Source organism: Stegodyphus dumicola, chromosome 9 (assembly GCF_044657685.1).
Source record: "Stegodyphus dumicola isolate Sdum_Otavi_A_Nest chromosome 9, ASM4465768v1".
In the NCBI taxonomy this organism is placed as follows: Eukaryota; Metazoa; Arthropoda; class Arachnida; order Araneae; family Eresidae; genus Stegodyphus; species Stegodyphus dumicola.
Genome location: NC_140776.1, coordinates 54580510 through 54606102, shown reverse-complemented (window position 1 = coordinate 54606102; position 25593 = coordinate 54580510). Strand labels below are relative to the sequence as shown.

Below are 25593 nucleotides of genomic sequence, written 5' to 3'. Positions count from 1 at the left end.
CATGCACGTTTACTTCAACTAAAACGTATATCAAATTCCTACAAACAAAACAAACTTCTGATTCATTATTTCCATGCACGTTTACTTCAACTAAAACGTATATCAAATTCCTACAAACAAAACAAACTTCTGATTCACAAAATAACTATCATTTAATTAAAATATCACTAAACCATGTACACATCAACTTATTTTTACTTAAAAAAAATTCCCAGAAATGGCATTGCGCACACTCTTCACCATATCCATGTACACTCCTTTTTTCTCATAAATTAGAAAAATTTCACGAAAATGCATGACAATTTTCTGAATCTTTAAATCTGTTAAAAAGAACATATATGAAATTACCTAATAACGAAAAAGTATATACCCTTTCCGAATATGAACATTTCCACGTATAAAATAAATAGAATATCCAAAAACTTTTACCTCTAAATTATCTATTATATTATAAACGTCACCAACGAATTCATACCGCAAACATTACAAATACTTAGTGTCAAATATTTAAATTATTTCCATGCACATTTACTTCAACTAAAACGTATACCAAATTCCTACAAACATAAAATTCACAAAATAACTATCTTTTAATTAAAATATAATTAAATTCAAAAACACTACTTAAAATATAAATAAGCACATACATTAAATTAATAAAAATTAGCTTACTATCCTAATTACTTTAAACTAAATCATTGCTAATAACAATTTTCCCAATAATACCAAATTACTTTACTTCCACCTTACATTTAGAACAATGCATAAAAATAATATCCTCAAATAATTAAAAATACTAACTTACCTAATCTTCTTCAGAATCTTGATTACGTGTACGATAAACTTTTCTTATTTCCTCTCTGCTAAATAAAAAGCAAGCGTATGTGCGCCTGTTTCAGGATCTTTAAAATCATACTTATACTTCACAGCAAGGTACCAGTTAAAATAAATAACTTAATAAAACATCTTTACTTCTATCTCGCACAACCTTAAAGAAACACTTATTACTACCCCTTTCAATCCCACTAAATACCCATTTCGAATTCACTTTAGTTAGGGCCATGGAATCCAAAAATTAACGAACACTGTTTCACACAACACAGAATAAAGCCAAATACAAAATTAGCTGATCTTTACAATATGGTAACTGGTAGTTTGGCGACATTTTGGAGGCGATAAAGGTTACTACCTGGGACTTTGGTAATAATGTGAGCAGTACTCAGTTCCGATTACGCATTATTTTGTGTGAGGGAAATGAGAGATCATGGGATATGTCATGTGATATTAATGGACGAATTACGGTTCTTTAATCGGGAAAAAATCTGGAAATTTTGTATTTGGCTTTATTCTGTGTTGTGTGAAACAGTGTTCGTGAATTTTTGGATCCCATGGCCGTAATTAAAGTGAATTCGAAATGGGTATTTATGTATGTATTAATTTAATGTATGTGCTCATTTATATTTTAAGTAGTGTTTCTGAATTTAATTATATTTTAATTAAATGATAGTTATTTTGTGAATTTTATGTTTGTAGGAATTTGGTATACGTTTAAGTTTAAGTAAACGTGCATGGAAATAATTTAAATATTTGATACTAAGTATTTGTAATGCTTGCGGTATGAATTCGTTGGTGACGTGTATAATGTAATAGATGATTTAGAGGTAAAAGTTTTTGGATATTTTATTTATTTTATATGTGGAAATGTTCATATTTGGAAAGGGTAAATACTTTTTCGCGATCAGGTAATTTCATATATGTTCTTTTTACCGGGTTTAAAGATTGAGAAAATTGTTATGTATTTTCGTGAAATTTTTCTAATTTATGAGAAAAAAGCAGTGTACATGGATATAGTGAAGAGTGTGCACAATGCCATTTTTGTGCAATTCTGGGATTTTTTTTAAGTAAAAATAAGTCGGCGTGTACATGGTTTGTGTGTATGTGTTATTTTGAAAAACGCGTAAGGAGTATGGTATTGTGCACTTTTTCCCAATTTTGCAGTGAATATTTGTCATGATTAAGCAGTTTTGTTAGATAAAATTTCTAGCATAAGTGTAATTCGGCTAGTAGATTGTTGGAAGAAGAAGTGTTCAGTAGATAAAACGAAGAAAAACATGTCTTTACTTCGTGAAGACAAAATGGCGGTGGGAAAAAAAAATAGAGGGTTGCTGTAGGAGAGTTGGTCGCCAAATTTTCGCCAAAAAAACGCCAAGTTACCATAATGTAAAGATCAACCACAAAATTTCCAGATTTTTTCCCGATTTCCCCTTTTTCGGATTAAAGAACCGTAATTCGTCCATTAATATCACATGACATATCCCATGATCTCTCATTTCCCTCACACAATATAATGCGTAATCGGAACTGAGTACTGCTCACATTATTACCAAAGTCCCAGGTAGTAACCTTCATCGCCTCCAAAATGTCGCCAAACTACCAGTTACCATATTCTAAAGATCAACCTGGTAAATCTTCGGATTATGGTAACTTGGCAATTTTTTGGTGACCAACCCTGCTACAGCAAACTGCAAGTTTTTTTTGGGGGGGACGCCATTTTGTTTTCACGGAGTAAAGGCATATTTTTTTTTATTTTTTTTAATACTCAACATTTTTTCCAACAATCTCCTAGCCGAATTACGCCTTATGCTAGAATTTTTATGGAACTAAAGTGCTTAATCATGACGAAGATTAGGTGCGAAATTGTTTCTAAGTGCTTATTAGCTCAGAATTTTCACGATCGGAATTTTCTGGAAAGTCCATTTTCACCAGATTTCTTGCACCGCCATTCAAACTTATCTGTAATATCCTTCCTTTCACACAATCTCATTTCATTCCCACATGTTGGACATTCATATTTATCTGCAATCAATCCTACACTCATATGCCATTCAAGCAACTCTTTTGGATGATCACATAAATGTAATAAAAATTTGGAATTTACTTTAGAGAGGGCCATGGGATACAAATATTAAGCAACATTGTTTCACACAAGATACAAGATGGAATGTACTTCTCAGATTATTGCTAAGGTCTAGCTAGTAATCTTTATCGCCTTACCAAAATGTCGCCAAACTACCTGTTACCATATTCCAAAGATTAGCCGATGATATTATTTGATTATGATATTGAAGATAGAAGGAGCTCTGTACTTCAGGTCTTTTCTGAAGACTTCTAAGCAAAACAGAATCTTATTCATATTACACATATAAAGAACCAGCTAGGGTTTTGAGCGCCTGGGGGCAATTGAAATTTCGTGACCTCTCCTGTTTACCAAGCAAAGAAAACATTTCATTTTAAAAATTCACTACATCAGAATTGTGCTCCCTGGATGCCTGGAAACAGATGGACCCCCTTGCCTCTCTCTAGCTATGCTCCTGGCAGACTTCATTTAGAGCTGAAGACAAGCTGTGCAGAATAATAATCTATTTAAAGCAGTTTTGAGTGTAGTTGCCTGACTATACTTGTCAAATATCTAATTTAATCTGCTGATATCAAAAATGTGAGATACCAATGGATAGTTGGCAGTATGTCGGCATGTGCCAGTGAATATCCTAGTAACTTCTTGTGTGTGTTAACAAAATATTTTCCACTATGAAATCTTGGTTGATCTTTGGATTATGGTAACTTGGCGATTTTTTGGCGACCAACTCTGCTACAGCAACCCTCTATTTTTTTTTCGCCGCCATTTTGTCTTCACGAAGTAAAGACATGTTTCTTTTCTTTTTATTTACTGAACACTTTTTCCAACAATCTACTAGTCGAATTACACTTATGCTGGAAATTTTATGTAACAAAACTGCTTAATCATGACAAATATTAACTGCAAAATTGGGAAAAAGTGCACAAACGCAAACTCCTTGCGCGTTTTTCAGAATAGCACATACACATAAACCATTTACATGTCGACTTATTTTTACTTAAAAAAAATCCCAGAATTGCACAAAAATGGCATTGCACGCACTCTTAACTTTATCCATCTACACTGCTATTTTCTCATAAATTACAAAAATTTGCACGAAAATGCAAAAAAATTCTGTGAATCTTTAAACTCGGTAAAAAGCACATATATGAAATTACCTGATCGCGAAAAGGTATATACCCTTTCCAAGGATGAACATTTCCACGTATAAAATAAATAAAATATCCAAAAACTTTTACCTCTAAATTATCTATTATATTATAAACGTCACCAACGAATTCATACCGAAACATTAGAAATGGTTACAAATACTTAATGTCAAATATTTAAATTACTTCCATGCACGTTTACTTCAACTGAAATGTATACAGTCAAAAGTCGTTAATTCGGACACCCATAATCCGGACCTCAAAGCTACAAATTTTCTGCGCATGCGTCGTGGTGACGACGTTTTCTGCGCATGCTTAAGACCTTTACCGCTGCGAATTTGCGTGTGCGCGTGCGCAAAATACGTTTACGAATGCTCGTTTAATGTATACCGGATGGGATAAGCTAAGCTAAAATTATCTAATTATCTATTTCAGTTAATGTTGCAGATTGCGTTGTTCCTTAATCTTCGAATTGGATCCGGATTATTATTTTTTGCAGACTGTTAGAGCAATTTTATAAAAGTAAGCTTGAACTTTCGATTATGTCAAATAGAATTTCCGATATGTATTTACTAATATGTAAAGGATAAACAAAGCGAAAGTATCTTTCCGAGTCCATTAAACAAAAAGTGGTATTGCTGCAAAAAATGGATAAAGGCCATATCCTTTGTTTATCTAAACTTTAACGTTTGTTTATCTAAACTTTGTTTATCTTTAACGTGGCAGCGTGCATTGAATTGGAAGTTGATCTGTCAGCACTATCCTTATCTTAAGGGCAGATGTTTTTATTTTATTTGGCTTATAATTGCTTACTCAATGTAGTATTTCATCTGGTCTTTGATATGATTTAAATCAAATGCCTCCTCATTATAATTCGCTTCTGATAGTACGATTGACAAATTAGTCGGTATTCTCGACACAGCAATTATAGGACTTGAACAGCGGAACTTTGTAACTGAACAAGAAATTATGTCTGTTTATAGAATTAAAGAGAATGTATTATAACATAAAAAACGAAGCAACTTAAACAACTTACATTGAAAGAAATGTTTAATAAAGTAAACAAATAAATATTAAGCTTTTTTTTTTTTTTTTTTGTAAATTTTTATACTCTTTAGATCATAATTGTTCTTTATTTCGTAAATTATGGTTTCATATTTTTAATTTTATAATTTCTGCGTGCCATTTTACCAGATTTATACTGATGATCTATAATCCGGAAAAATCGATAATCCGGAATCGCCGAAGTCCCAACGAGTCCGGATTAACGACTTTTGACTGTACCAAATTCCTACAAACATAAAATTCACAAAATAACTATCATTTAATTAAAATATCACTAAACCATGTACACGTCGACTTATTTTTACTTAAAAAAACATCCCAGAATTGCACAAAAATGGCATTGTGCCCACTCTTCACTATATCCATGTACACAGCTTTTTTCTCATAAATTAGAAAAATTTCACGAAAATGCATGAAAATACTCAACGTACTCTACTCAAACGTATTCCAATATACTACAAACATATAACTCACAAAATCATGATCATTAAATTAAAATATAATTAAAAAAAACACTACTTAAAATATAAGTAAGCACATACATTAAATTAATAAAAATTAGATTACAATCCGAATTACTTTAAACTAAATCATTGCTAATAACAATTTTCCAATAATACCATATTAATTTATTTACTCCTTACATTTAGAACAATGCATAAAAATAATATCCTCAAATGATTAAAAATACTAACTTACCTAATCTTTAGAATCTTCATTACGTGGCACGCACACTTCTACTATTTCACACAACACACAATAGTACTACAGTTTTCCAAATTCCCCCCCTTTTTCGATTAAAGAACTGTAATTCGTCCATTAATGTCACATGACATACCTCATGATCTCTCATTTCCCTCGCACAAAATAATGCGTAATCGGAACTGAGTACTTCTCACGTTATTACCAAAGTCCTAGGTAGTGTGGTGATGGCGATAAGGAGCGTGCCTTGCGCCCTCCGATAAGTGTGGCAACCCTAGAGGAGAAGTTTCTTACGAGTAGCGAGCAGAGCGAAACAGGCAGGCTGTCGGGGAGTATGCACGATGTTCCTAAATAAAGTATAATTTTTATTGTGCACTATGTCTCGTTAATATTTATATTAATGCAGTAAGAACATAATCTGTGATATGGAATTTGAGGACTGGTGGTAAAAACATAACAGGAAATCACCATAATGGTGACCCGGACGTGATTAATCGTATGAACAGTTCTCAAGCACTTTCGGTTTTGACTACAAGCCATCACTCAAGATCTCCAAACCAGAAGTAATGGATTACATCGGTTTTCGTCCTCCGGATCACAGATGAGTAGTAATTATAGATCATTTTATAATTCTGTTTTCTACTTATCATTTAATTTCATTTTCTTTAGTAAAATTTTTGCTTTTATTTTGGCTTAAAAACCTTGCACAATGTCTGATGTTTATGCCGTCCAAATTCCGGTTTATAACCGATCAGACCCATCTTTATGGTTTATTATGTGTGAAAGTACTTTTGCTCTTGCCACCCCCAAACCTATCACAGAATCCATTACTAAATATAATTATGTAGTTTCTCATCTTCCTCCAGATATCACATCACTAGTACGGGATTTACTTATGAAACCAGACCCTATTGATCCATATGCAAAGCTTAAAACTGAGTTAATAAATCGTTCAGGAGAATCTTCTCAGCAAGAAATTCGCCAGTTATTATCTGGAGAAGAATTAGGCTCTCGAAAACCTTCCGATTTGCTTAGAAATATGAAGCGTCGAGCAGAATCTTTAAATGTTCCTGATAACTTAATGTTAGAATTATTCCTCCAACATTTGCCTTCGACTGTTCAGTCTATTTTGGCAGCGGTTTCCAATTTAACTGTAGATAAAGCTGCAGAAATTGCCGACAGAATTTTAGAAGTAAATCCAACCCCAGGGACTTGTGCCGTTTCTCGCACAGTCGATCAGTCTCTTGAGCATAAATTATTTAAACAAATAGAAAAATTAAACAAACGTATTGATCGCATTTCTCTTTCTCGTGGTCGCTCACCAAATCGCGGAGATAGCAATAAGGAAAGAAGCAATTCCAAAAGGAGAGATTATTCTGTTTGCTGGTATCATAGACGTTTTGGGAAAAAGTGTAGAGATGACAAATGTACAAAACCTTGTTCATGGCAGGGAAACGAAACCAGCAAAGAATAGAGGCGACTTATTCTTTGCCTCAAGTTTCACGTCGCCTGTTCGTTCGTGACCGTAGAACAAACCTTTCATTCTTGGTCGATACCGGCTCTGACGTGTCCTTACTTCCAGCAAATAATTCTCAAAAACGGAATTCGTCCCAACAAACACTTTTCGCTGCTAATTCTTCTACTATTCATGTTTATGGTCAAAAAACACTTTCTTTGGATTTCAAATTAAGACGACAGTTTACATGGACTTTTCTTGTAGCAAATGTTAGTACACCCATTCTTGGAGCAGATTTTCTCCATTTCTTTGAATTGGTGCCTGATCTCAGAAACAAATGTCTCAAAGATTTAAAAACGCATTTTAAAACCGTCGGTTGCGTGAAAAATGCAAGCATTTATTCAGTAAAAACTGTATTTAGTGATACACCATATCACAAAATTTTAAAAGAATTTCCTTCAGTTACTGGATTACCAGATCCTAACCAACCTGTTAAACATAACACCGTTCATTATATCATAACTAAAGGTCCACCTGTGGTTGCAAAACCTCGTCGGTTAGCTCCAGATCGCTTAAAAATAGCAAAACAAGAATTTCAAACTATGATGCAACAATTGGGGCATTTGAGACCTTCGAGCAGCAATTATGCATCCCCACTTCACATGGTTCCAAAAAAGGGAAGTCTGGAATGGAGACCTGTAGGAGATTATCGAGCATTGAACGCTCAAACAATAAAAGACAAATACCCTATTCCATGCTTAGCCGATTTTACTGCTGCATTGCACGGTACTAAAATTTTTAGTCATGTCGACCTGATTAAGGCATACCATCAAATACCAATTAACCCAGCCGACATCCACAAAACCGCCATATGCACACCATTCGGTTTATTCGAAAGTACCCGTATGCAATTCGGCTTATGCAATGCATCCGCGACTTTTCAACGTTTTGTAGATGAAGTCACGCGGGATTTAGAAGGTGTTTACGCTTTCGTCGATGACTTGCTCATAGCCTCTAAAGATTCTGAGGAACATTGCAGGCATTTGAAAGCTTTATTTTCCAAACTTCAGAAATATGGACTTTGCATAAATGTTTCAAACTGCACCTTTGGTCAAACATCTATTGATTTCTTAGGTTTTCACCTTAGTGAAAACGGAATTGAACCTCTTCCTGACAAAGTCAAATGTATTTTAGATTTTCCTCAACCTACCACTCTCACTCAGCTTCGCCGATTTTTAGGCATGTTTAACTTTTATAGATGTTTCATACCTAAAGCAGCACATATTCTTTCTCCTTTAATAAAATTGTTAGAAGGCTATATTAATAAAAAGAAATCTCGTTCTCGTGTTCAGGATTCATCCCCACAATTAAATTGGAACGAGAATGCTGAACAAGCCTTTATTGCTGCCAAAAATGCCATTGCTCAGGCTACCCTTTTGAGACACCCTATTCCCGGAGCCCAGCTAAGCATCTGGGTAGATGCATCAGACGTCGCAATAGGCGGCACACTTATGCAGTTGTCTCAACAAACATGGGAACCTATAGCATTTTTCTCTATGAAACTCAATAAAAGTCAACAGAAATGGTCCGCGTACGATAGGGAATTATTTTCTATTTATTCTGCAATTAAGAAATTCCGACACATGTTAGAGGGCAGAAATTTTATAATTTATACGGATCAAAAACCGTTAATATACGCTTTTAAACAGAACCCTCATAAATGTTCACCTCGACAATTACGACATTTAGATTTTATTTCTCAGTACTCTACTGATATTAGGCATGTGCAAGGTCCAAAAAACGTCGTTGCTGACGCTCTTTCAAGAATCGAAATTGATTCCATAACAAAATCTCCATTTTTGGATTTTAAAAAATTTTCGGAAGCTCAACGGCATGATCCGGAGGTACAAGACCTTCTCAAAAACAACACATCATCTTTGAAACTGGAATTTAAACCGTGCCAATATTCTGATGGTAATATTCTTTGTGACATATCGACAGACATTCCTCGTCCATTTGTTCCGAATTCCTTTCTTCATCTTTAATCATCTGCATAATCTGTCACATCCAGGAATTGCAGCTACTACGAAGCTTATTTGTTCTCGTTATGTATGGCCTGATATGAAACGTCATATCAAAAATTGGGTGAAATCCTGTGAATCTTGCCAAAAATCGAAAATTACTAGGCATACTAAAGCACCACTGGGCACATTCTCTCTTCCTGATGCACGTTTTTCAGAAATCCATATGGATATCGTCGGACCGTTACTTCCATCAGAAGGCAATGTGTACCTTTTGACTCTAATAGATAGATTCTCCAGATGGCCTGAAGCCATTCCCATCCCGGATATGAAAACGGAAACCATTTGCAGAGCCATTTTCAACTGTTGGATATCTCGTTTTGGCTGCCCATCGATCATAACAACAGACCAAGGTTCTCAAATGAGATCCGCACTTTTTGCAGAATTCACGCGCATTTTGGGTACGAACAGAATCACAACAACAGCCTATCATCCAATGTCAAACGGCATTGTTGAACGATTTCATCGACATTTAAAATCTTCTCTCAAGGCTCACGAGACCAATAACTGGACTGAAACACTACCAGTTGTTATGCTTGGTATTCGTACAGCCGTAAAGGAAGATCTACAGTCATCTTGTGCTGAACTGGTGTACGGCACAACTCTCAAGCTGCCTAGTGATATGATAACGTCATCTAAGATATCTCCGTATGACACACAATTTATCACGAATCTTAGGCATAGAATGCAACAATTGAATCCAATAGCAACATCTGCACATTGCCAAGAAAAATGTTACGTAAGTGCTACCTTAAAGTCGTGTACGCATGTATACTTACGTGTCGATCGAGTAAAGCCACCTCTGTGCCAAACATACACAGGTCCGCATAAAGTCCTTTCTAGAACGGACAAAACTTTCACAATTGATGTTAACGGTCTGAAATCTACTGTGTCTATAGACCGTGTGAAACCAGCCTATTTGCTTTCGGACTCTAATTTGCCTGAACTGAAAACAAATAAAGACTTAAAGACAGTTCAGCAGAATAAATCTGCAAACGAACTCTCTAAGACACAAACTGTCACCAGATCGGGAAGACATGTTCACTTCCCTAAGAAACTTGCTTCTTACATAACAATTTAAAACATTTTTTTTTAAATTCATATCTTAACATATTTCTTGTTATTTCATGTTTATTATATGTGTCAATACCTTGTTATATATTGAATTTCATTTTGATCTTTTCTAATTTTATATTCTAATTTTGTAATCATGTAAAAATACCCGACAGTTCGGATACTCTGAGATAATTTCATAACCTATGTCGTTCCTTTGAATAGCCATTAAAGGAACTGGGGGGAAACTCTGTGGTGATGGTGATAAGGAGCGCGCCTTGCGCCCTCCGATAAGTGTGGCAACCCTAGAGGAGAAGTTTCTTACGAGTAGCGAGCAGAGCGAAACAGGCAGGCTGTCGGGGAGTATGCGCGATGTTCCTAAATAAAGTATAATTTTTATTGTGCACTATGTCTCGTTAATATTTATATTAATGCAGTAAGAACATAATCTGTGATATGGAATTTGAGGACTGGTGGTAAAAACATAACAGGAAATCACCATAGTAGTAACCTTTATCGCCTCCAAAATGTCGCCAAACTACCAGTTACCATATTCCAAAGATCAGCCGAAATCTTTTTTAGGCTTTAAAAATGTACTTTATTTTTATATTTATATTTTGTAACATGATTTTTCAATTAGTCTACATTTGAAATAGCAAAAGCAGTCTGAAGTTGGGGCAGAAAGTAGCATGGTGTTGTGTGCATATGTATTTTATATGGATCATTTTTGTAAAATAACAGTACACACCAAACAGTTTTCAATACGTGTCACTTATTCGTGGCAGCAGAAACATCTCCAGTGGAATTTTGGTAATCTTTATCTACTACTACATCTGGTATTCTTTCCACTAGTTCATAAATATTGATTGAGTTGGTCACATTGTCTATAATTAACTCCATACTAGATTAATTCTGTTTTCAGCTATTTTAAATAAATACTTGTACCATGACTAGTACTACTTAAATCCACTGTTCTATTTTATAAACTATGTGCAGTTGCAAAAATGTAAATTTTCTGAGGGTTTTTTTTGCATATATTTCTTTATGAAATTTGTGAATTTCTGATTTTTTCCTATCATTAAAAAAAATTCTGTTATAAATTAAAAATTATTTATATATGCTGTTTTCCATTTTATGTTACTTCTCATTAGAATTTCTGAAAAAATGCATTATAATGTAATCCTATTTCAAAACTAGAATTTTCAATTACATATCTACATTTTTGTTGAATTTCTGCATAGCTGCAAGTGTAGAGGAACTACATACACAAGATATCGATTTTCAGATGGGAGAAGCTAATATGTTCATGCAGGGAGCAAGTAAATAACACACATTTTGCTTTTAATTATTAATCTATTTAATTTATATGGGGTGCCAACTGTGCTGATCATGTAGGATTTCAAAAATACTGGCATCCAGCCTAGACTTCCAGCATATGAAAAAAAGTTGGGTATTCTTATGTTACCGGAAATGTGTGTATGTATAGATGTATGTATATATGTATGTACATATGTATGTGTGTGTATACATACACATATATGCACCAAAAGCTGTTTCACTGAATTACATGAAGCTCCATTGCCCATCAGTGCCAGCAAATAATTTTGATGCCGAATGACCCTTTTTTAAAAATATGCTTAATAATGAAGAAATAATAATGCTAATTAATGAAGAAAATCTCTATGTACAATAAATGCTTGAAGTCACCATCCAAGTAAATAGTAACTTTGATCTAATGCAATTCTACTGAATATATTTCCAGAATTTGATTGGCTTATGCTTTACAATTTCTGTTCAAAATGTATGAAGTAATATGTAGTTATGTATTAGTAGTTTGTGTTATTGCTTCATTTTAGTATGCATCAATCACCTGAAATCTTAATATAAATCCTTGACTGAAAAATTTTGGAAATTTTCTCTATTTAACTTGGAATTGCTCTATGAGTTTTGCCTTTCCCCCTTTCTGAAATGAAATTATCACTCTGAAAGTTACCAATAAAATGTTTTTAAAACATATTACTATTTAAATTCTTTATTTATTGAAATAACTAACTAAAGAAAGTTGAAGATTTGTATATGAACCTATTGAATAATGAACTCCCGGATATAATGAACAAAACTTTTGATCCCAATCCAGTTCCTTATATACTTAATGTTATTTTATACTGTTATAGCAAACCTCCGCATGTATGAAAAATGGGTGTAATGAATTGTATGGATAGCTTCAATTGAAACTTTTTTGTATTTTTTATATTTTTTATAGAATTTCTGCAAGTTTTAATAAAAACGTTTATAAAGGTTAAAAATCATCCACATTTAGGAGATTAGGATTCATACTGCATCCATAAAGGAAATCATGTTACTTTCATTTTTTACCCCTTGTGTCTCTGTGTTTTAAAAAATGGCTATGCCTGATAGATAGGTACCCAATCCTAGGAGAACAAGGATATAATAATCATACTTTAGGACAACATATGATTTCCATGATCATTGTGTAGAGTCATTAAGAATTTTTTGAAAGCAGTAGTCATGAAAAATGAGCAACGCCCTCGCTGGGAATCAAACCATGGACCTCTGGAATATGCACCCAGCGTGCAGACCACTACACTACAAAGGCATGCTAAAAAGGTGGGAGAAATACATTATATACTCCCCCTTTTAAAGGGAGACTGGGTTTAGGGGACCCAATCGCCTGGGTGTGGAGAATCATCATCCACCACTCTTTTTAGTTTGGGTGCCAGTGTAGAGTCATTAGGTATTTTTTAGAAGCAGGAGTGATGAAAAATGTGCAACGTTCTCGCCAGGGATCGAACCACGGACCTCTGGAATATGTGCCTAGCATGCAGACCTCTACACTATGAAGGCATGTTAAGAAGGCGGGAGAAATGCCTAATTGAACCAAAAAACATGAATAGCTTCTCCGATTCCATCCAGGTTCTTTAACTGAGCTGCAAAAGGGAACTTTATTCAAGGCTAATGCTGTGATGGAAATTCTGAAATTTTTGCAATTCAGGGAAAGAGAAAATAATGAATCTTATGTTCTTGTACCTTTACTGTTAATGCTCATTTTAGGGAATTAAAATTTTTTATCATTATCATTTTGTTTCATTTGATATTCTCTGAATAGGTGTTCTTTTGAATAGAATCCTCTATTCTCTAAATAGGTGTTCTCCATTCTTTAGGTCTTTTGCAAAACACAGAATATCCTTTATAAAGATTATTGAAGGTTATTAAGGTAGGCTTTGCTTTACAACCATATATATCATGGAGAACTGATTGTGTTCTCATTGAACATTGGATAAGACTTGTAGGTTATGAAGTTAATTTTCTTTTTCTTTAATAATGAAAAACTTTCACATCCTTTGATTAGTCCATCCGTACTCCGTTTCTTTAACAAAGTTTAATCCACATAGTGAACTGTAAATGCAAAGCTTCTGTATTAAAGATAAGGTGAACATTATTAAAAAAATACAGAGTGGATGCAGCCATATTAATATCTCCTAGAAATGGTTTATCCCAAATTAGAGCTGGTTCAGTATAAAAAACTGAAACTGTGTAATTTCTGCTCATGGAGAAATTTGGGTACGAGAAAAAAATTGAGAAAGCCAGAGCATAGTTATGTTGAAGAAGCATTGCTGAAATGATACCCCATTCATAAAACCCATAATTTGATATATATCTGCAAAAATGCTTCTGACAAAGGCCAGTGAATTTGCCATACAAAGAGACTGGAAAAAAAATTAACAATATATTTAATAACTGCACATAATATTAATTGTAATGAAATTTTGATGTGATTTTTTTAAATTAGATTTATCATTTACCTCTTGGTAGAATGTGACAATGTAAAAACGTTTTCTAAATGAAACTTTCAGTCCCGTGAAATTCGTTAGAAGGGTTTGCCTGTATTTTTGTAGAACAGATTTGCTATCTTGTTACTGTATAAGAGAAATGCTTCATTTATTTTTTTTCATATTTAATTTTTAATATCATTTTAAGATTATATTAGATTAAAATATACCTGTTAAAAACCGTGACAAAATATGACTAAAAATTATCATCAATAGTGAGCCTAAATATTGATTAATTTATTTTAAAGAGTCTTTTTTATGAGTATTTTAATTTATTTCTTTTTCTTATATATATATATTGTTATGCTTTTAGGTGCGAAATACAGGCATGATGAATTCAAAAATGCTAGTTCGATTAGTTTTTCATGTATTTGTTACTGTCATGTATTTCTGTGCTTTGGTTCGATATGAATACCTTCCACCCATGCCTCATAGGAGAAGTCATGAACATTTTGCAGGACGCTGGAAATACCTAACTTATTGGAATTTGGTAACTATTCTGCTTACAAAAATTAATTTCTTTCTTATTATAGTTAACGTTTACATTCATTGCTGTGAGAAACTTAAAATCACACATAACTTTATTTTTACTCACATAATAACAAGGTGAAATATTTGTTGAAAATTCAGATAAAAATATTAATGAAAAAGAAAATTTTCAAAAAATTATTTAAATAAATATTTATTTTAATTCATTCAGTTCTTGTGTACTGTGTTGCCAAAACAGTGATGTGTAGAACCCAGTTAACCATGTGTGCAGTTTTCTAAATTTGTTGGTTATTTTTCTGATTTTATGATTGCATAAAATAAATTTTTTGGTGCTTATATATCATCATAATCACCTTACTAAAAGTTCCCAACTCTTCAGAAAGTGCTTAACATTATTAAGCATGCACATAACATTTTTCAGGCTACCATGCTCATAATAATTTTTCAAGCAAGCAGTGTTGCCATTTTCATATACAGTCAAAAGTATTAATCCGAACTCTTCGGGACTTCAGCGATTCCGGATTATAGATCATCAGTTTAAATCTGGTAGAATGGCATGCAGAAATTATAACATTAAAAATATGAAACCGTAATTTACGAAATAAAGAACAATTATGATCTAAAGTGTATCAAAATTTACAAAAAAAAAAAAAGCTTAATATTTATTTGTTTACTTTATTAAACATTTCTTTCAATGTAAGTTGTTTTAAGTTGCTTCGTTTTTTATGTGATAATACATTCTCTTTAATTCTATAAACAGACATAATTTCTTGTTCAGTTCCGCTGTTCAGGTCCTATAATTGCTGTGTCGAGAATACCGACTAATTTGTCAATCGAAATTTTTTCGTTTTAAATAACCTCTGTCAGTTTCTTTGCTATCGGAAGCGAATTATAATGACGAGGCATTTGATTTAAATCATATCAAAGACTGAGTACATCAAAATGAAATACTACATTTAGTAAGCAATTATAAGCCAAATAAAATAAAAACATCTGCTCTGAAGATAAGGATAGTGTTGACAGATCAACTTCCAATTCATTGCGCGCCGCCGCCGCATTAAAGATAAACAAACGTTTATCTTTAAGTTTAGATAAACAAAGGATATGCCTTTATACAATTTTTGCAGCAATTCCACTTTTTGTTTAATGGACTCCGAAACATACTTTTGCTTTGTAGATCCATTACATATTAGTAAATATAAATCGGAAATTCTATTTGACATAATCGAAAGTTCAAGCTTACTTTTATAAAATTGCTCTAACAGTCTGCAAAAAATAATAAGCCGGATCCAATTCGAAGATTAAGGAACAACGCAATCTGCAACATTAACTGAAATAGATAGATAATTTTAGCTTAGCTTAGCTTATACCGTCCGTTATACATTAAACGTGCATTCGTAAACGTATTTTGTGCACGCGCAAATTCACAGTGGTAAATTTCTTATGCGCGTGCGTCAACGCGACGCACGCGCAGAAAGTTTGTAGCTTTGAGGTCCGGATTATAGATCATTCCGGATTATGGGCGTCCGAATTAACAACTTTGGACTGTACATTGTTTTTGTTGTATTCCCCAAGTTTCAACTGTTTTTTAAAAACAAATCATGATATTTTTTGCCGTGAACTCGGTTCTCGTGGAGTTTCCCAACAGTGGAAGAAACTATATTAAAATATCTGCAGGAATACAGTATTTTGTCAAAGAATTGCTAAAGAGAATAATAATGAAATGCTTTTGGTAAGCAACCTGTATGCAATGCTGAGTTGGTACAATTCTCTGATAGTTTTTAAAGTGAAAACAGATCACTGTGTACATGGGCAGAAGAACAATGCTAAAACAGTAGAGAAACATTCTAAAAAAAAAAATTCAAATATATTTCATTACCCTTATTCGATATCTTAAGATTGTGTTTAAAAATTTTAAAGTGTGTTTTCTTTTAATATGTTGTCAATATTTGTTAACTATGATAAAAATTAAAATTAAGGAATGTTTAAAAAAAACAAACAAAAACTGGTAATTGAAGGCCCATACTGCTCAATCCATAAACATCCTTCAACTTCTGATTTCTGGAATGTCAAAACAGCTTCTAAATCTTTACATATACTCCCAACACAGTTTAAAAAATCACTTATTCCACTTAATGCTCATTATTCTAGGTTTTATGCTTTCCCCAAAGTCCACAAAATTGGTATTCTTTTTCAACCTATAGGCTGTGTTCAGACGTGGGCATAAAGGGCATAAGTGGTTAAAGCCTAGCTGCGTTGCCAAGGCAACCAGTCTGCTACATCACATAATCTGGTTTAAGGCTCGTGGCACAAGTTTCGAAGTTTTCAACTTTACACCGAGTTTGGGATAATTGTTGACCAATCAGAGCGAAGCTAAAACGAAGTGGCTTTCTTTAGACAATTTCGCTGTCACATCGAAGGCGACATTTTTTTTAATATGGAGCACATTGTATCCGAATGAAATAATGAGTTGATCTCGCAAGAAATCTACGATGATGACATGCATTTTTTAATGAGTTTTCACAATAAATTATAAAAATATGGATGAAACTCGTAAAGCAAAAGTTAAGCTCAGGATCATGCACGCTGTGTATGATCCTGTAGATGATTGATCCCATCCATTATTTTTCATTTTATTATGAAAATTCTTTAAAAAATGCATGCTCGCAAAAATTTTATTTTTTCTGTGTAAATTATTATTATTAATTTCTTTCTGTTTATTATTTTTGTATAAATTATTATTATCATTTTCTTCCTGTTTAATTATTTTTGTATTTAAAAATAAGTTTATGGAGAAAGCTGGAAATATTATATTGCTCTTTGCTTCAAATGCCGATTTTCTTTCCAAACAAGCTTCATGAATTAATTTTGCTAAAACATGAAATCAATATCAAGAATCTGCTGTTTTTTTTAACAGTAAAGATATTACTGTTAAAAAAAAGAAAAAAAAGTTTCACTTATTTAAGAATAGTCAGAATAGTCAATTCAATGGTGTAAACTTTGTATAAGTAATAAAAGATTAATCTTTTGAGAAAATGCTCTTATGAATTCCAGGAAGGAAAAAATGAAGTGAAATATCCTTAAAACAAGTCAACAGTCTAGACAGTTTTGTCTCCTGTTAATGTCCTGTTCTGTTTTTTTTTAGTTACGTTCTCCATGAAAGGATTTTACTTTTAATGAAACTGAATAGCACACATAATTCATAACATGGTCTATAATTTAGTGAATAGTATTTGCTATTATTATCCACTCTTTATTACTATCATTTGAATGGAATTTTGATTATTAAATTCATGCTATTTCTCTGGTAGAAATTGCTGGATAAGGTATGAATGTTTATAATTTTGATGTATTTGAAGACGTGGGTACCTAAAATTTGTCAATTTGAGATATTGGTCGTAAATAGAAATGGTAGCATATGTTGAAATTAAACTCTTTTTGGTGCTTTATTATGCATGTCTGCCAGTGAGTGAAGAATTGTCATAATCTGTCAGCAAATGAAAAATCATTAAAAGTAATTACTTCTGACAACAGACGTGGATGAAACATACATCTATGACATCTCACAGCATAGCAGAGTTTAATTTGAATTACTCATATGATATAAACATAACAGTTTCCAGAATTATCCACAAAAATTCCTGAAAGTTAGTGTTTACTATATACTGTGTCTCTCGAGTGTAAGCCCCTCTTTTTTTTTTTTTTTTTCAGAAAAAGCATATGAAATTCAGGGGTGCAGCTTATAAATGCAAATTCTAAAAAATAGATGTATACAAACAGCTGGCAACACAGCAAAATGTATTTAATGATTGAGCATAAAATGCATTGTTGGTTGAATGTTTCATAGTATTGTACGAGTTGTGGTTGCTGGTCATGGTGATCAGTTGTGGGATACTAGTACTAGTGATAATGAATACTGGTAGTGCAGCCAACTACTGTAGTGATCAACAGTGACAGTGAATAAGGAGTGCTAAGCACAGAAACATGTTCCTTTTGATTAAAAATTAAAAAAAATATTAATGTATGGTAAGTACTGTTTTCCGCTTAACTGCTTTCACACTTGCAAAATGGAAAAATATCATATAAAGGCTATCTGTTACTTATCCTCAAGATTTTTTTTTTTTTAATTAGGCATTTTTAGAATATCGTATTTCTCCAAAGAGAAATTATATATAAAAATTAAAGAAGGTTTTATATATATAGATATGCATGTGCATGTTTATAGTATAGAGAGTACTACAGTACAATGCAGAAATATTCCATACTGCTTCGTGCAGAAATAGGTGCCAACCAAGTATTGGTCTTTCCAAAAAAAAGTATCTCTAGACCATTTCGTTCTTTTCCGTTTTTTACCTTCTTCCGTTGCCTCTTGGCTTATAAGAAGGGCAGATAAAAGAGCATTCTGTTGAACCAGTTAAAATTTGTGGTGAGCTTAAAAAGCTATGACACCAAATAACGAAAACTAGCAGAACGAGTGCGGGAAATCAATCGAGCAGGAAAACAGCACGCGAAAGGTGTAGACACATTGGCGCATGCGCAAATTTAGCTTTTTTCATTGGCCACAGCTTATATCCCTGTCTCGCAGGTGTGAACGGAACTCTCGTATTTTATGCCCTTATGACTATGCCTCTATGTTCTTTATGGCGCCGTCTGAACGCAGCTATAGTTTCCAACTTAGGAACGGCTTCATATCTTTAGGCCAAATATTTAGTCTCCAGATATTTTGCTTTACTTTCTCATAATATTCACACTGTAAAAAATTCTTTTGAAGTCGTCGATAAACTTAAAGATATTCCTCCTCTGCATTCCATGAATGTAGTTTCTTTTAATATAAAATCATTGTTTACTAACGTTCCACTCGAAGGAGCACTAAAATGTCTCGAAGCTAAGCTTCAAGAATTCCATTTCACACATGCTGAAATTGACGAGTTTTTTTTCTTTTACTAAAATACTATTACTCTTTGAGTCGGCACCATTTCATTTTCGAAAAGGAATATTTTAGTCGAATTAAAGAATTAGGTATGGATAATTATCTCAGTCCTGTACTTGCTGATATTTACATGCACTACTTTGAGATTAAATTATTTGAGAAACTATCTTTTCATATCTGGACAGCAGGAAATGTTTAACTAACGCTTAATATTTTAGTATATCACTTAAAACAAACCTAAAATGCATTTTGTTAATGAAAACAGAAAAGTGCTTTGTACTTATGAGAGGCATCAAGGATACACAGAAAAATTAATACATATATACTGTTTTAATACTGTAATGTATTATGTAATTACAAAAGCATAACTGTAAAACTACACCATTTTGAAGAAATCAGTCATTTGTGTTTTCTTCTTGCTTTCTCTTGATCCGAGATTGCATTTTTCGTAGCTCGGCCAACTCTGCCAAAGTTTCTCGGCCAACTCTGCGTCGACTTGTTCTTCCAAATAGCTCAGCAGTCCGTCGACTTGTTGCAAAGCCGCTTCGTAAGTCTTCTGCATCTGCACAATTAGCTCTTCTTCGCCTTCACTTCGCTGGCCTTCATTCTTGGTCTCTTCCCTTTCTTTCTTCACAATTTCATCATCTGTCAAGCGTTCGAAGCCAGGTTCGTTGATGTCACACTCCAACCACTCGTTAATGTTTTCAGCATCGACGTTCTCACCACCCGGAACTGTTTCACCGTATCGTCAGGAGTTGCCGTGGGCGTGTCTACATCTTCATTCTCTTCTTCACAACTCAAAGGGGTTAGGTTGTTATTGGCTTCAACATTAGGCATGAACAACATTAGGAAATTAATTCTAGTTTTTGCGCAATCGTCAACACAACCTTCTTTCGTTTTCCTGACATTTTAAATCAGTAACAAAAAACACAGAACCAAAAAGCACAAGCACTGAATACAATAAAAAATAAGAAATTAACTCTGTCTGCTTCGCAAACACTATGAGGCTAAACTAACAATGACGAGTGGGAGGAAGGGACGTGTCAGTAAGATTAAGACAAGAGAGGGCGGTGGAGCGGGCACTTCAAGGGTTAGTAAGAAACCACTTACTCATCAGAGGGGAAGGTTCCGAGAAGGCCTGGGATATTTTTGCCATAAATAAGCACGATGTTAGGAAATTTAACATTTTGTTCAGTTTTGTGAACATTTTTATTTTCTTTGCTTTACGCTTGTAAAAAAAAAAAAAAAAAAAAAAAAAAAAAAATTGTGCGGCAGGCGCGGATAATCGGGAGTCTACTGTACATACATTCTTGAATCCGGTCCCAATAACAGAAGAATACCAATGTAGACATAAAAATTCTGTTTTTCCACTTTCTAAGGCCAGATTTTATTATGGAATAGATTAAAATAACTCATATTGTTATTAAAACAGACTCCTTCTTAACTGGCCTAAATGGGACTGGGGTTAAGCCGGTTAAGCGAAATTCCAGTTAAAGCAGAGGATGAAAAAAATGATTTAATTGTTGGAAATACACATTTTATAGTTAATGCAAGTTTTACTGACACATTTATTAAATGTATCAGTTTATTGTATAAGTTTTACATACCATCAGGAATGTTTAAATAATTCACTCATTTTTTCCGCTGAAGGCTGGAAATTTGGCAAATTGCCATATAATTTCGTAATTTTTTTTAAAGCAGCACATCAATCAAGGAAACTGATGCGTGTTGTTGAACATAGCATTAAGCCATTTTGGAACAACTCTTATATATGCCCTCAGTGGGTGACAAATTTCTTGCCAAACATTTTGGCGAGAAACTCCATGGCACCATATTACTAAGTTTTACATACCATCAGGAATGTTTAAATAATTCACTCATTTTTTCCGCTGAAGGCTGGAAATTTGGCAAATTGCCATATAATTTCGTAATTTTTTTTAAAGCAGCACATCGATCAAGGAAGCTGATGCGTGTTGTTGAACATAGCATTAAGCCATTTTGGAACAACTCTTATATATGCCCTCAGTGGGTGACAAATTTCTTGCCAAACATTTTGGCGAGTAACTCCATGGCACCATATTACTATCTAAATTTTTTGTCTACATTTCAAACTTTAAGCCTAAGTCTGCAAAAACACGGTTTTCACACGTGCAAAAACCACATTTTTAACACACAACTTACATCCAAAATCCAAAACAAAAAATTTAGATAGCAAAAACATTAAGTTTTTAACCAAAAATATTTGACAAGAATCCATGTACACAACAATCTGTTTTGACTTAAAAAACATCAGAGAATTGCACAATCTATGCAGCATAGGAATCCAGGAATTACGCACACCTTACTAAAATAAACCAACATTAACAACAATAAATTTCAAACAATACCATGTACACAGCGTTCTGTTTTAACTTACAAAAAATCAACGAATTACACAATATAGGCATTGTGCACAAATCGACAAAATAAACTAAAATAACTTAAAATAAATTTATTACAAATAATTCAAAAAACAACAATAACAACAGAAATTCACAGGAAAAAAAAAAAGAGCATAACATTCTACAAAATAAGAACAACAGTAAAATAAAATGCACTTATCATTGTGAATGCTTCTTCAAGCAGCAAAAATATCAAACATTAGCAAAACTCATCAATTTCCACACTTTGTCCTTCCCACCTATCTTCTGCAACACAGAGCATGCAAAGTCCAGCATACATTTGTGAATAAAATTTCACCTGTACCTTTTAATACTAAATTTAACTTGCACGCAATCCAAAATACACGACTGAAATTTTGCCACTACGTCTTTCATTGCAAAATAAGCCATTTCAAAATGCCCACCAAACCAACCAACTAGAAAATAAAATTACTCCTGCAAAATCAAGTTTCGATGTCAAAAGGGTTGCCATACAAACAACATCGTGCCAAAAACCATCGCAGAACACGTAATTGTGCCCAAAACCAGCGCAGAACACACATCGCCACATTTGGCAGTGCCATACATCTGAGGGCATGTACAAAGGTAGTATGGCCATTTCCAATGCTTTGGCTCCATCTGTATGTGATACGACGGAGGTCACATTGTCATCGATATCGCAGTCATCGTAAACCACAACACTGACAGTTCGAATGATGTCATCATCTGACAAAGTTTCTTACTGAAGAACGCTGTCAATGATCAAACACCTCTTCATGTCTTCAACTTGAACTTCTTGGCATACACTAAGATATTTGAATGATGACACAAAGTTGCTTGTAGAAAAGTTTCTCTTCACCTGCTGTGACTGCATTTCCTTCTATGGTTCTTTGAGACATTGGTCAAAGTTTTTGTCAAGATTTATCATTGTAGATTCAGCAACCCCTGACCATGACTCAGCTATCATATAAATAGCTCTTTATACAGGGTGTTTATACATTTTTAAGTCTCTATACATTTTTGAGACATGCGTTCTAATTCCAATGTTTTTGGAGGCGATCTGAAAGAATGCTGTTAACAGAGGAAAGAATAGCAATTGTTTGTTTCCGTACACGTGGATTAACGTATCAACAGGTACAGGAGGACTTCGCCTGTAAATTCAGAAAACAAGCCCCTATCAGAGCAGCTATTAAAACCTTGGTGAACAAATTCAAGTAAACTGGTAGTGTTAAAGATGAAGATTGTTCTGGGAGAACTTTGATAACGCCACAAGTTGAGCAAAACGTACAAGAAGTGATTAAGTGTAGCCCCCAGTCATGTACATGAAGACTCACCCGGGAACTCAGTATTTTGTATACTACTGTTTTGAAAACTCTACTCTGTCATCAAGGCTGTGTACCACATTCAAAGTGTACATAAGCATGAAATTTTGATAGCTGAGGACTATGCAGCTCGGCAAGCCATGTGTTATGATTTGTTGGAAGCTATGTAAAATGAGAATTTAATAGACAATGTTCTCTTTAGTGACGAAATCACATTCCATATCAGCGGCTATGTTAATAGGCATAATTGCCGAATTACAGCTGATGAACAACCAAGCTTGTTATACGAATTTTAGGGAGACACACCTAAAGTTAATGTATGGATTGTAATATCTAAGTCTAAACTGTGGACCTATCATGTTTGCAGAAAGAACCATCACTGGAGAAATTTATCTTGATATGTTGTAATAATATCTTGAGCCACAGCTAATATTAGATGGCTTTATTGACACTGTTGTCTTCCAATGAAATTGGGTACCTCCCCAATTTGCCATTAATGTGTGTAATTATCTTAATGAAACTTTTTCTGATAGGTAGATTAGTTGTGGCTCTTAATGGCTTTGGCCTCTACAGTCACCAAACTTAATTCCCTTAGACTTTTTCTTATAAGGTTTTGTCAAGTCCAAGGTGAGTAAAGACTGGCAGCAGTGAACAATAAAAACAGTGAATTATGCCTGCAGCAGCTGAAATTACACCAATAATTTTACATTAGGTATTCCGGAATGTGGTGGAATAGTGGAAATAATGCCTAGACACTCAAGGGCGCCACATTGAACTGTACTAACTTAGTATTCTATTTATTATGTTGCATTTTCATGTAAATAATTTATATTTCATAATAAGGCCTGTTTAAGCAAAAACGTATAGGGACTTTATAAACATCCTGTATTAATCGCTTTCAATAAATTGATGATGCTTAAATCAGAGTTAGCTTCCTCACAGAGCTGTTAAAAGCTTTTTGTGATATAATTTTCTATCACCTTGTGGTCCATGGGCTCTAACAGAAACATTATGTTAGCTGGCAAGAAGACTGACTACCTCAATAGCACCTGCTTTTAATTCATCTTCACTAGGATGAGAAGGAGCATTATCCAGGAAAAACCAAATACAGTCAAAAGTCTTTAATCCGGGCTCGTCGGGACTTCGGCGATTCCGGATTATCGATTTTTCCGGATTATAGATCATCAGTTTAAATCTGGTAAGATGGCATGCAGAAATTATAAAATTAAAAATATGAAACCGTAATTTACGAAATAAAGAACAATTATGATCTAAAGTGTATCAAAATTTACAAAAAAAAAAAAAGCTTAATATTTATTTGTTTACTTTATTAAACATTTCTTTCAGCGCGCGCATGCGTAAAGCATATATTACGCATAGTCGAAATTAGAAAATTGCAACCAGAAAACTATTTGATGTGTATTCGTGATATTTATAATGGCGAGGAATTTGATTTAAATCATATTAAAGACGGAGTGCATCGAGATGAAATACTACATCTACTAAGGAATTATAAGCCGAATAATATAAAAGCATGTGCCCTGAAGATAAGGATAGTGCTGACAGATCAACTTCCAGTTCATTGCGTGCCGTGTCGCCCCCCCTTCCCGCAGAGTAGCGTGAAATTGATAAACATATTTCGGAATGGTTAGAGAATCAAAGGATATGCTTTTATCCATTTTTTGCAGCAATTCCACATTTTGTTTGATGGACATCGAAACATGCTTTCGCTTTGTAGGATAGGAAATTCTTTTTGACATAATCAAAAGTTCAAGCTTACTTTTATAAAATTGCTCTAACAGTCTGCAAAAAATAATAAGCCGGATCCAATTCGAAGATTAAGGAACAACACAATCTGCGACATTAACTGAAATAGATAATTTTAGTTTAGCTTATACCCTCTGTTATACATTAAATGCGCATGCGTAAACATATTATATTATGCGTAAACGTCTGAATTAAATACTTTTGACTGTATAAGCCATTTCAAATATTTTTTAATTAATAGGAGTGTGCTTAATGTACAAAGTGCTTATGTTTTTAAAGTTTACTTTCTTTTTATTTCATATTTAAAATACATAATTATGGAATTTTTCAATTTTTTATAATTTTTTGCTTTTTTTAAAAATCTTTATAAAATTCATTATGGCCAGTTAAAA

General features: G+C 33.5%; 1 protein-coding gene across 5 annotated transcripts in view; it reads left to right on the top strand.

The window, feature by feature from the left end:
• Window positions 1–25593, top strand: part of LOC118198157 (androgen-induced gene 1 protein-like) — a 66943-nt gene that overhangs the window by 2510 nt on the left and 38840 nt on the right. For 4 of the 5 annotated variants that reach the window (XM_085823452.1, XM_085823451.1, XM_035369773.2 and 1 more), the window contains exon 2: window positions 14587–14763. In XM_085823452.1, the coding sequence (XP_085679578.1) occupies window positions 14602–14763 (162 nt within the window). In that variant the 5' untranslated portion in view covers window positions 14587–14601. Of the gene's footprint in view, window positions 1–11663; window positions 11742–14586; window positions 14764–25593 lie in introns of all 5 variants that reach the window. The other variant, XM_035369780.2, reaches the window with a different exon arrangement.